Raw genomic sequence first — 13845 nt, 5'->3', positions numbered from 1 at the left:
GGCAGGGGTAGAAGCAGTGGAGGGATGCACAAGTCTCCACTAAATTACCTTGTAGCCATTATCAATTTCCCTGGCTACTGGTCCTTAAGATAAACCCCCCCCACCACCACCACCACACACACACAAACGCACACACAGACACAAAAACACACACAGACACACACCCCTCCTTCTCCCTGTGGTCCCTTCCTGCAATTTTTCTCTGCCTGATAAACATGCTGATTAAAGCGAACAGCGTGTAAACCTTTGATACTTTCCTAAATGAAATCCATGCCCTGCCTGGGGCCTGATGCTGAGCTGAAACGCACTGTACCTCACACACGCAAACACACACACAGCTCCACAAAGGCGTGCCAGCTAATCAGATAAAGGATGTGCTCCGTGTGTGTGTGTGGCTTTGCGAATGCGTTTAGGAGAGAATGTGAGGAAAAAAAGTGATGCTAAACACATACCACAAATAATTCTTTGACCTAAAGTTAAACACAAAACGATCTTAAGAAGGCATTCGGCACTCCAGTTTTGTTTTGTTTTTTTATCTCGCCAATCTGTTCCGCACTGTAATGTACATTTATAGTCAATCCCATTGCCCGGTGACAGTAATTAAGTCAGACTGATAACATTTCAGCCCAGCACAGAACGAAGGGGGCTGCAGGCAGTGCCATGTAATTCTAGGTAAGCCTCAAGGCCAGCACTCTATTCTAATGCAATGATAACCTTTTCCCTAAATGCAACTGTCACTCCCTAAAGAGGCAAATTAGGAGGTACAGAGTGGGATAAGAAGAGACACAGAGAAAGACGAAAAGATATCCAAATGAGAGTGTTGAAGAAGTGTGCTACATCAACACCAATTTGGTCCCTTGACTTTAAACTTGCCAGGACCTGACAGACTATCAGAGCATCAGAGCAACAACAAACAGCTTCGTCTCGCATTTCTGTCTTTCTGTCTCCCTCTATCTCGTTTCTCTCAGGAGCAAACTGTTGTAGGTGCTTGGACCTCTGAGGTTCAACCTGACTAATTAAATGGCTTCACTTTTCTTTTCCATTCAGCCTTACAACCAGGCACACTCGCCACTAATGACAACACAAGAAAAAAAATTCTCACACATCCTCTCGTTTTCAGTGGAGATTCTAACTACTAGACCATTTGGCAACGGCTTTGGGAAATGATTATTTTTGGATGTGGTAATGTTTTTTGTCGCTATTATAGCCATCGCCAGGAGACAGGCAGGAATGAGGGGGCAGCTAATGCTGCTCTGGGTAAGATTTTATAAATTCTAGACATATTTTCTCATCCTCTGTGGGAGGAAGTAGGATAAATTATTGTGAAGAGGGGGTATATGTACATATAAATCTAAATTGATGGATATTATGGGAATTGTTCTCTGTCTATTCATGACGCCATAAAAAAATCAAAACTTTGATTTTATAGTAGCTGAAAAATTTATCAAAATGGTTTATAGTGGAAATATTTGACAAAGCGACTAGGTAGCTCATGAAGCACAGTATAATAATAAATAATAATAAAATCTTTATGAGAGCTATCTGGCTAAACGATGTTTTGACTATATTAGAGGTGGGATCTGGGTAACATAATGATAAATCAAGGCAAAGGTCATGAAGAGGCCTGTGACCTACAAACCACTTCTCTTCCTCAGTGATTGTTGGCACAAGATCTAAAGAAAGAACTCCCTCGCTGCCCTGATTCAATGTCACTTTTCTTTTTTCAGCATTTAATGACCCTTGTTCATTAAAGGAAGCCTCACCTGATCCAGGACCTGAGGCCCTGTGTTATCTCATGCCCAGAGCAGGACTAATTCTCGCATGGTGCTGTGCAACAGTGCAACCCCTCAGCAGCTCCGTCAGAGGCAGACTAAACAAAAGCCTGGCCTGGCTTCCCCTGTCCTCTCCGGCAGGCAGAAAAGCTATTAATGAGGATCTATGGCCCAAAGCAGTGGAAGTCCTTAGTCCCCCCAGCCATGTCCATCAGGGTACTTAGCCCCATGCAGTCATTAACTTCTGTTACTAATTGTCAAATTCATTAAACTAATCCTTCCCCCACATCCGGATGTCTCCCGTGGAAATGGATGGAGAGGGCTGAGTTATTAAGATGTCAGCTGTGGAGAAGATTAAGGCCAGCAGACATGCTCCACAAAGAAACGATACGGCCATTAAACTCTATATCAAGGTAGTGTGCGTGATATACTTTGTAATTATATATACATTCATCTTAGTAAGGGAGTGAAAGACTGCTTCAAATGTATTCACAGTCACAGACATGCCTTCAGTAAAGATATGTATCTGCCTCAAAGACAAAAAAAATCAACTACAGAATTCAGCTATGATCTCAGCTCTCAGCGTTAAAGGTACTAACCCATTCCACATTTTCATTCAGGGTAATATTCAACATTCAAAGCCATTAACAGCAACTAAAGCAATTAGAAAGCCATAAAATATTAAAAATTCAATATTCATATTCATATGGAATACATCAGAACCCTCATTAACTCGCTCTCAATGGCTGTCACAATGAGGTCTTAATTATACACCCTAACAATACAAAGCTCCATTTTGCAAAATGGTAGGTTTCCAAAATGCCCGATTGAGTCTGTTCTGACAGCAAGGAGTCCAGAGCTGGCAGATCTCAACTATTATAGACACCAGGCCACACGTTTCCTTAAAATATCCGCTTTTTATCAAGTCTAAACCTGTTGACACGCTCACTGTATAATATTACTGCCTGGTGTATGCAGCATTCCTGTCTGTGATAGCAGGGAAGTGGGGAAGTCGACAAAGTGGGGAAATTAATTAAAGTGGTTTGAATGACAGTTTGCTCAAGGGCACCAAGGTGCCATTACATGCTCTCCATTGCTGCAATCACACTGTCACATCGTCACTGTGCCTGACCCCAAGACCTCCAATCCCACCCCTCCTTCTCTTCAACATTCCTTTCCCCTCTCTGTGTCTTCTCTTCACCCCTCTCTTCCTGGATCCATCAAGTAAGTGACTGGATGCGACACGGTTTTAATGTTCTCTGCATTAGCTCTGGGCCTGTTCCAACGTAATGGGATTGTTCTCCCTTGTTCACCTGCATGGAAGGAACATGGGGAGGGGTTGGACCCTGTTGTAGTAGCTCAAGTAGATGTCATACAGGAGATGGGGCTCGCGAGGGTCAAGCGGTTGTGTTTAATGTAATGTAGACACAGTCTTGGGGCGTGTTGGGCTGTCCTGACAGCGTAGACATGCCAAACTGACAGGAAGCTTAGTGTGAGCTTAGTAGGAGGAGACACTGCTTATTTGTTGTAAATCAGCTTCCTCATTGTCATTCCAACGAGACTGTTAAACTCCAAGGTGACTCCAAGAGTTGGTAAAGGAGAAATGGGATGCGGAATGGTGCATACAACGCACAGGATATTCTTAACGATCGTTTAAATTAAGGTACACCCAACGTTCACAAAATCATATTCTGCTTATACAGTACATACTGAGTCTCAAACAACAGGTATTGTGTCTGATCCATCAAAACAAACAAAAAGGACACGCAGGCTTAGCGAATGTTTTTGTAAAACAAACATCAGCAAAATCTTGTTCTGAAAGGCTTTCAGAGACATTCCCTTCGGTAAATTGGCGGAGCTCTGCGTCTAAAGCAGCTGTTGAAAGACAGGCTCTTCCTTTGTGCTTGAGGACGGTCTGGCAAGATGACTCAACACGTGTCAGTCTTCAACCATATAGAGTGGTGGAATAAGAAAAACAAAGTTCTCACAAAGCCAGCTGTTCGCAAAGCCAAATGCCCTGAACGGTTCCTGAGATGATGCAGGTCATAGTTACGAGAAGTGTGGAGAGGAAGCAGACGAGGGGAGAGTATTATCCTCTGCCGAGGCCACTATGCAGGTGTGACCAGGCAACAGAGGATATGACATGAGGCATTGTCTATTTAGCACGATGAGTGAAGGACGCTTATCAGTCGAAAGCCAAAGAAATGTGATGAGTGACAGCGCAGTGTGCACTGATTAGGGTCTGGGGAAGAATGAAAAAGAAGCTGTTTTTATCCACATAGGTACTAATGCTGCTTTTTATGGCTGAGCATGAATTTGTTCAGTTTCCTAGCCTGAAGTTTACACATACACACACACACACACACACACGCACAGTCTTTAGTCTTGGATAGTGATTCATTTACAATGACAGAGCTGTTTTCAGCAATAGAGCCTGAGCATAAATATGCCATGCCGCACAGCTGGAAAATGTAGAAATTCATCAGGGTTAAAAAGTAGAGAGATTAACGTTTCACGAGTTTCCTCTAAGATATATACGGTTACGTAAACACAGGCCCCGCCAGTCATCAGGCAGGGAGGGAGAGGGCCTTCGCCAAAGCAAGCACAAAGCCCTGGTTTCAGCAGGCCAAGGACAAGGAGGCTTTCCATATCAACACACATGGAAAACTAAATGTCGGGAAGCACCAGTGAGGTTGTTTATCGATGTACGGTATAACCATGAATACTTGCAATTCAAGAAAACAAGTTTAGTCATTAATACTTAAAATGCAATACTTTATTTTTTTGTAGACCACATTAAATAAACTGTCAGCCTCTGACTTCAAGTTGATTCATGAATTTTTAGGATTTTTAAATAAAACCACTGTGATTTCCTGCAAAATTTAAATTTAACTTAACTAAATATTAAACAGATAAGATATTCTCACTTATATCATGAGTGAAGTCCATAAGGTGTATCCCTACATGTCGATGTATCCACACAGAAGACACTGGCCCACGGAGACAAGAAGACACACACACCCCTAAACGCACACACACGCAGCCTAAAATGTAAATGTTTTTCTGGTGAGGTCAGAATCCAGGCTCTTGGCATTTTGGCTCTTCTGCCCTCCGTCCTACATAGTTCCAACAGACGTCATGCTCCCCCAACACACACACGCACGCACGAACACACGCGCGCACACACACACTCCCCAGAGAGAGACCAGAGGAAAATATTGCTGTGATGCTGGTTTAACCCACTCTCCAGACTCCAGACAGTGTTTTTCTACGGCTGGTTATGACTTTAGCTGCGGGAGGTGATGGGGCCTGCCACAAATATTTCTTGAGGGGAATGGTTCACAAAACAAAACATAAAAGCCCTCTTAATTTCTGAGTAGATGAATGGCAGGGAGTTGAAAGACTTGACACAATTCCTCAGCTCTCAGTTCTGAGGCAGACAGAGTTGGGCCTGACTAACTGTTGATACTGGTGCATTTAAGAGGTTTTATCGAAAGTCCAATCTCCTCCACAACTTGCGTTTTTCTTACAAGGTTGGATCCTTCATATTTTATGATATCTGGAGAGTAAAAACAACTGAACTGAGTCTGAGGAAGGCATGTAAAGCTTAGTTTATATTTTCAGACAAAGCTAAAATTTTGAAGTTTTTAAAGCAGAGAAGAAAGTGTTGAAGATGTAACAACAGATCTCTGATGATGAAGTAGAAGCTGATTTGCAAAAGTCATTCAAAGGCATTTTGAAGAAGGCATGCCAAAACAATCACAGTGACAAAAAGGAGGTAAAAAAAATGTTTGCCAGGACTAGAAAATTATCACAACTTTTCTCTAAATAAAAAACTGAAAATCAAACTAAAACAAGGAATCATATGAACACACTTTGTATAATCCTTTACTTCAGTGCATAACATTGAGGCAATAGCTCAAATGCAATAACCTTCCGATACATCTACAATTCATTCAGTATCAAAATAAAACCAGAAAAAACCTACCATAAACACGCACGTTTCTCATTGAACAATGTTCAACAATGTAGTGGTTTGTGCCCTCGGCAAGTCGAGATAAGGCTATCAGCTTCCATCATCGCTAAACAAGATTGAGCAAAGTACATTAAGCAGAAAAATACAAACAAATTACAAAGGCTTGAGGCTTGACTCTTTATCTAATGTTTGTGGGGACTGCTAGCGTCAGTTGGTGGGAAATGGGCCTGCATCTAATAGATCCTGTCCCACCACTTCCACACGGCCCGCGAACAATACACAGTGCCATTATCTCAGAGCTAATGCTATCCTTCCTCATGTGCAAAACAAGTCTGCAATCTCAACCTCACTGCCACTGCGCCGACCAACACAAATACAAGCATCTCAGGACCAAAGGAAAAGATAACAATGGCTATCACAAAAAGAGGCAACACCGAGAGACAGCTGTTTGAAATCTGTCTGAAATCTACACTTTAACACGCTGTGCTGCATCTTAAAGTTAGGAACTGCAAACTTTGCTGAAACGTAAGAAAACAAAACTGTCACCAAAGTGATTATCCTTTGGTTCAAGGCTGCTTGTGAGCTACTTCCAGTAACACCATTTAGAGGTCTCTCAGCACCACAAACAAGCTACAACAAGCCTGCATTAGCTTTGTTATTGATCTGATCTCCTAAACCCTCGCTGTGACCCCAGAGGTCATGATTTATGTATTAAGCAGCTTTTTAAAGAAATCCATTTTCCTGTTGAGCCCCCAATGTACGTCTAATGCGGCACCATGCCGGTAATCAGAGAAGGGCTGCGTGTTTGATTTTGGGCCCCCCCCCCCTTTCATAGTTCACACTCCTCCTGAACATCTTGTCTCACAACACCTCAGCTGCCTAATCAATACTACAAAGATACAGAGATTCCTCCGCCTGCCTACCAGCCAGTCTGCCCTCCTCTTCCTTTCTGCTCCATTCTTTCTACTATGTCTCAGTCCTTTTCCCTTCTTTCCTCACAGCAGGATGCACCTCCATCAGGGAACTTGCAACAAGGCAGTGCCAGGCTTCTGAAGGGTCCGGATGAAAGTGCGACGACAGCACAATGGAGACAGAAATGTAGAAGAGAGAACGAAGGAGTGAGGGAGCGAGAGAGAGGAATGAGACAGATTGTTTGGACTTGTGGACGGGCTGCTTCTGCGATCCCACAGGGCCCCACTCTTGTCTGCTGATGTCGATAATGGCGCGGCAGTAGTTACTGAGGACGAGGGGGGAATGTGTATGTAACAATGGTCAGGAGAAACAGGGAATAGGGGGAGAGTGTGTGCAAGTTTAGGAGAAAGATTAGCTCACTTAAAAACAAGGTGTTCTAACACACACCAATGGAAGGGAATGTTTCATCTACAAAGGCCAAAGGTCTCAGTGCGCCTTCCCAGGACTTTTCTCAGACATCTAAAAAAAACAACAAAAAAACACACACACACACACACACACACACACACACACACACACACACATATATATTTATACTGGCTTGTTAAAAAAAAAGAAAACGGGGAAAGCTGGATCTTAACTGAACTGTCTTATAAAAATAATTAATTAATTAATTAAAATCATGTTTCTGAAAAGTCGAATGCATTAGAGGACAGGAAATTGGATTTGAAAGTAACATTTCCATCGTTCTCAAAGCAGGGTCTCAGTATGACAGAGATGTCACAGCGCTGCTAATTAGAGCTGGCAGAATAGAACATGTGCATAGATATCATCTATTGTTCCTCATCACTCTAATGAGCTTAAATGTCTTTGTCTTTATTCATCAGCTCAAAGGTTGCAGAGTTGCTGCAATAGAGTCATTTTCTTTTTATAAAGTATCTATTACCATATCAAGTGACTGAAGCTACAATTACGTCTTTCCAAAACTCAGTGCCATATAGGTTGTCCTATCTCTGAAAGATCTTTGTGTTGTAAAATGGAATTAACTACTCATAATTCATAACATCTACTTGTGTACAATAGTTTGCGGCTGAGGGTGACAAATAGAGTGCATATGGATTGTAGTGAAAGGACTACAGTGTTGAAAGAGAGGCAGAGGTGTGCACGGATGACAGCAATAGACCTGTTATCACGTAACACAGGCCTGTTTTGACCTGACCTTGAACACACAAGCACGCACACACACACACACACAAGCTGGGTCACAGGGAATAAAGAGCCACTGTGTCAGGTCACAGAGCACAGAGAGAAGGATAAAGGAATTGAGGGATGTGATATGACTAATATGAGGGGTTTTGCAGGCCTTTGGGGGAACTGGCTTTACAGCCAGGGGTGACTGACACTGTTGATCTGTATCACACATGAGAGCGGATCACAGCAGAGGGGAGCAGAGCAGCCACACAATGAAGTATGGACACACTACCTATGAAATCCACAAAAAAAGCACACTTATACAGAAGGAGCTGGATTTTAATTCTTAGCAATAAATACAAATGTTGCACTTACAGAAAAACATCTTTATGTAAACTTTATATTCTAGTGTAGTTTGAAAGCGTCGTTGAGAATGAAAAGATGTCATTTCTGTGAAAATGCATTCTTAGCTGTATATATATGAAAGTGCTCCACCAAAACTTATTTCTCCCCCTCAAAGAGCAGGTTCAAAGATCAGCACCTAGCAGGATGGGCTTGCATGCATGTTGATCAGGTTACACACTTCAAAGAAGCACAGCTATACACAGCCAGCGATGAGAGCAAAGGGGGCCAAGGATAGGGCCACATTGTCATTCTGCTATTATCAGTACTGCCAGGGAATGGATAGCTCATTTTTTCTATTACAATCGGGCTTTTTTCCCCCTCTGTCAACAAAGGTTCTGAAGAATATGATCTCTTCCTTTGAATCTTTCAAATGGCTTCAAACATTCTTAGAGGCCAGTGTGTATAGATTATGTTTGGTTTGTCAGCAAACGTGAACGATCCATAGATGGCACTGTTGGCTCATGCTACGAGTCAGACACCAGCACTGCAAAACGGGGAGGAGGAGGAAGTGAAGAGAATCCACTTAAAACTCATCAACTTTGGATCTGAGGAAAAAAAATCTTTCATCTATGCTCAAGTGTCATTTGCCAAATATAATCTTGTAACTTCTAATTAATTCAAACTGTGAGAAAGAATCTTTCAAAATATCACACTTTCCAAAACAGAACACATTTTTTCATGCTAAAACTGTTCTTTTCCAACAATAGTGATTTAACAGCTCATTATCAAAAGCTGTGTTTTTTTTCCCTTCTTTTTACTCCCCCCTCCATCATTTCCTTCACTAATCAACAACATTAAAAAGTTTATGGTCAAAGAAATATGTTTGTTTTTGTCTAATTTTTTTGGAAATAAAGAAAAAAGAAACAAACTGAGGAATATCTACTCAACTTGAAGGAACGTAACCGAAATGATTTTCTAAGACGATATTTGAGATGACATGAGAAAGTTTGGGAAGTTTAAAAATACACTTCAAGTTAAATAACTTACTATTTCAATACAGTACATAATGTGGAACTGTGGTACAAGTTAGTCACTCGTTGAAAAATTAACTTTCGAGAGCAGTAACTTGAAATTTGAGATTAAAAGATTGTATTCTTATGGTTGCCATAACTTTACGGATGAGAGGAAGCCTGTTGTTTATGGTCCAGGTCTGCTGATGACAGAGGGGTGTGAGGGGTGCGCCGGGTGACCAGTGGAGGTCTCCCGGCCTGGGAGGGCCTCATTGGAGTCAAACTGCCCTGATCTATGGCCTGTCTGACTGGCGAGGTCAGACCAAAAAAAACCTGGAAATGGGAAATTAGCAGCCCTTTGCAATTAGAGCCCTGACCACAGGCAGAGTGGGCATACTGCATCACATTCCACAAAGCTGTCCACTACTTGACTCACAAAAGTGGTAAATACCGAGCTGTGTGGATGTGAGTGTACTAATAAGATAACCCGAAAAATCAAGAACTTGCCCATGTAGCTGCATGTGAAAAGATTTCTACTGCACACGGCAAAGGAAGTAAGGAAGTAAGGTAAAAATGCCTTCAGGCTGGCAGACTGGCCCCTGCCACTAAGGTGGTGTAGGGCCTTGAAGCAGTCAGATGAACATGTCTCCACACATACCTGCACAACGATTCACGCATACCTCTGTCATATACACCACATCAAGCGGAATCCCATTTCAACAACAAAGTCCCATCCAGCAACCCATAAGAAGTGCTTAAATGTTGATGCTGCCAGGTTGTGTGGGGCTTCAGCGGGGATAAAGTGTTACACAGGATCAATCCCACGCGGTGTTTGTGCTGACAGCAGGGAGAGCCTTTGCTCCTGTTGAAGCGTGTGTCCAGGTAGCCTCCTCATGGCTGCAGGCGGTCAGGTAGGCAAGCAGTGCCAGCAGTGTGCTAAACACACATGCAGTTATCTCAAACCTGTCAGTCAGCCACCCCGTACCTAGTTGGACCACCAAGGCCTCATACATAATTTGCCATCAAATGAATATTTTCTCAGAGTCCTGTCAAAAGTGGTATTTGATGAAATATTAATTTGGTGATTAATTTTTGCATCTGATCTTCTGTCAAGTGAGATAAAAAAAGAATGGAATTTTTCCTGTGAAGCCATTGTTCAAGGGCACCTCTCTCCAACTTTGCCCATAAAAAATTGATTAAGTGATCCAACAGCCACACTATTATTCCAAAGTAAAATAAAAAGAAAACATACCTTATTTTCAAAGGAAAAATTAAAATATGCTAAATCAGGCAGGCTAAAAGCACTATATGGGCTTTTTAGTCTCCCCGGCAGTTTGCAATAGGAACTAAGAACTGACTAGACAGTTCAACTTCAATTTCTTTTTGGGAATTAAGGAAGACCAAAAGCAACACTATGTGGATTTTTATCAGAATGCAGCTGAAAAGCCAACACTCATTACAGTATAGAGTGCTTTAGTGCACCCGGCATGAAAAGGAAACATTAAAAAAGCCTTTTTTAGGAAAAGGACTTTCATATTGTAGCAAGACAATAACAAACCACATAATCATCATGTATTACAACAATATGACTCCACTGTAAAAGAGTTTGGGTGCCTGCAGTGTAGACCTGTCATCCACTGAAAACACTCAGCAGATTATAAAACACTAAACTACAACCAAAACTGTCAAGCAGTAGAAATTTTACTTCAAGCGAGTAAGCATTTTACACAGTTACCTTAATGTCTTTGGAAGTTGCACTCTACAGATAAATCAAGAAAATGAAACAATATTTTTGTGCGTAGAAATAAAATGTCATGGGCACCTAAAGTATTCAGGCCTCTTGGCCGGAGGATATGGATTGAAAATGCACATCCGGGGTAATAAACTCTTCTGGCACAGATGCCTACCTTCACAAGGTGCAGCAGCTGATAAAGGTCCTCTACCTCATCTCCCTCTGTCTCTCTGTAGTTTCTGCTAGTGTCCAGGCTAGATCCCTGGATGGTGCGTCTATACAGAGGTAAGTCCATGGCATCGGCATACAGTTCTATAGCCTGGTGGCCCACCGTCTGGTACATGTAGCTGTCCAATTCATCTAATGCATGAAGGAAAATGAGTTACAACCTGTGCATGATGAGAGCCTTAATCGCGTCTGACAAAAGGGATTTCACTGGATTATGCACAAGAAGTGATGTTGCAATTCCCTGAGAAATAACTGACATTAAATATCTACCTCTACAGCTCTACAGCTAATGAATACTATATTAAAAATGATCCGACTATATGTTTTTATTAATACAATACATTGTATATTCAAGATACCACACATTAAAGAAAACTTTTTTTAATGAAAGTAATTTAAAATAAACTTATTTCACTGTAAAAACTTGCATGACAAAAGTCTGAACAAACTTAACAGAAAGTTTCAAGTTTCATCATTTTTGCAGCAGTGACCTAAAAACTTGTCCCGGTGCCTCAGAGGTCACAGGTGCAATTTCCAGATGGACACAGTAAATTTGGATTGGTGAAGTGAAAGAGCAGCACTTGCACCTTCCTCATTAACACCACTTATATGCACTTCAAAAAGGCCCTTAAACCCTAACTGCTCCAGAGGAGCTGCTCAGCAGCCAATATAATCCTGCACCACTCGGTCAGGCTTGTACTGGGCCGCTTCCAGGTGTTAATAAGAAACTATGAAAACATGCACTAGGGATGCATGAGACTGGAGGATGAAAAGCAAAAACTAAAACCAAAATTCAGTAATTAAGCAACTGATTTTTAGCTCCGTGTTGCTACATATATACAAGTGTGGCTCCTCACACATGCGCATAGGCAAGAGAGTGACACGCACTATAGTTTATAATCAAAGTTCAAGTCAGTTACAGTTATGACAAACTCTTCCATTTTAGCCTAAAAGGTGAAGCAGCTTTAGACAGTTGTGAAATGGCACTATAGTATGAATAAAACTGAAATGAACTAAACTGGAAAAAAATCCCAACAACTCAGGCCACTTATCATAGTTAGGCCAACATCTTAAATTATACCAGACAGACAGAAACCAAAGATTTCCTTTGGGAAAGCACTCAGTGTGAGTGTGGAGGAAAAACTCCTTTTTAACTTCAAGAGACCTCTGGCAGACTTAGGGAGGGCAAGCATCTATGCGAACAAACTGCAAGATCTGGGCAACTCCAAACGATACAGAGCACCCGCTCCAGTATTTCAATCACTAAAAATAGAGAATATTTTTCCAGAGCCCCATTTAGTGATATTTGCAAATTATCTCATGAAGAGTTCTTCCTCACTAAATTTTAATTCCTCACGATTAAAGTGTTCAAAAATACGGGAAGTATCAATTTTAGACAATAATGCTGTAGTGTGGGCTATACAGTACAAGGAAGTATAACTGTAAAACACAGAGGAGAAGTTTAATGAGAGATACATAATTTTAAGTAAGTTTACAACAAAAAATTTAAGTGCTATTATTGAGAAGAATTTTAGTTAAGTACTAGAGAGAGCATTGATGTTGCATTAGATAAATAGAACCTGTTAATCTGCAATTGGACATGCTGTTTCTCTTCACATTTTTTTCAGTTATACACATTAATGTGTTGGTATTAGACACAAAATACATATCATATGGGCATACAGTATAGTGTGAATAGGGAATTATTGTAAACTTCAAGTATATTGTGGCTAAATGTTTTAAATGTATTTAATCATTAACTTAGGTTTGAAACTATTCATATATTTTTGGCCTACTTAGCATTCCATAAATGACTCTGGTTATTTTAAACACTAATATTTGAATATTTCATTTGTTAAAACATCAAATCAGATCAAATATGTGTAAGGACACAGCACACAAACATGCAGTTCAAAAGTGAAATGGTCAAATATTTAGTTTATGAACAGTTATTGGGAACGGAAGTGCAGCTGGTTGGCCCATATAGCAAAGCCAGCTCCAGCCAGCTCCTGGGGCTTACAGATAAACCCCAGGAGCACCTTTTGCTCACCTGTGTGAGCCGGGCGCAGGTTGGCCAGTGCTACGATCCGGTGCCCAGCAGCAACACACTGCATCATGTTGTAGCAGCTGTCTTTGCCCCCACTGGAACACAACATGATAAACAGACACAGAGACTAAGCTGACACACACATTAACATGGGTGCAAAGTTTAGCAATGTGGGAATGTGGTGCACCAGAATTAATATCCAGGGTTGGAACACAAGTTTGTGGATGTACCGGGTGAGTTCTGGTGCACTACTCTTACAGCACGTTACAGCCACTCTATGCCACTCTTTCATTCGTTTTCAAATCCTTAGGCAATAACTCTACACCTACATGGGTGTCATATTCTTGGTTTGAATTAACTCATATAGATACATCAGCATCTGTAGCTTACTGCTCTGCATGCACAAATCATCAGTGACAGACCTGTGTGATGGTTAAAGAGGCAAGCTGCGATTACCTTATTAACGCAACCACTTTCATCCTGTTAGATTTCGGTTTTGAGCCTAAAAACACCACAAGTATGGACTACAATGTACACAATGTGATAACCCCGCTTAGTAACCGGCGAGCGTACACAAAAACATGTGGAAGCCAGACTTCCGGGTTGTTGAAGGACCCTCTTCATTCGACTAA

At 41.4% G+C, this 13845-nt stretch overlaps 1 protein-coding gene across 2 annotated transcripts in view; it reads right to left on the bottom strand.

Annotated features, from left to right (window-relative positions):
• dph6 (diphthamine biosynthesis 6) overlaps positions 1 to 13845 on the bottom strand; it is a 57449-nt gene extending 43604 nt beyond the window's left edge. For both annotated transcript variants that reach the window (XM_003442837.3, XM_019349178.1), the window contains exons 1-3: positions 13670 to 13845; positions 13217 to 13308; positions 11114 to 11298 (exon numbers count right to left, since the gene is read on the bottom strand). In XM_003442837.3, the coding sequence (XP_003442885.1) occupies positions 11114 to 11298; positions 13217 to 13308; positions 13670 to 13692 (300 nt within the window). In that variant the 5' untranslated portion in view covers positions 13693 to 13845. The remainder of the gene's footprint in view (positions 1 to 11113; positions 11299 to 13216; positions 13309 to 13669) is intronic.

Source organism: Oreochromis niloticus, linkage group LG19 (genome assembly GCF_001858045.2).
Source record: "Oreochromis niloticus isolate F11D_XX linkage group LG19, O_niloticus_UMD_NMBU, whole genome shotgun sequence".
Classification (NCBI taxonomy): Eukaryota; Metazoa; Chordata; class Actinopteri; order Cichliformes; family Cichlidae; genus Oreochromis; species Oreochromis niloticus.
This window is presented reverse-complemented; position numbering and strand designations above follow the sequence as displayed.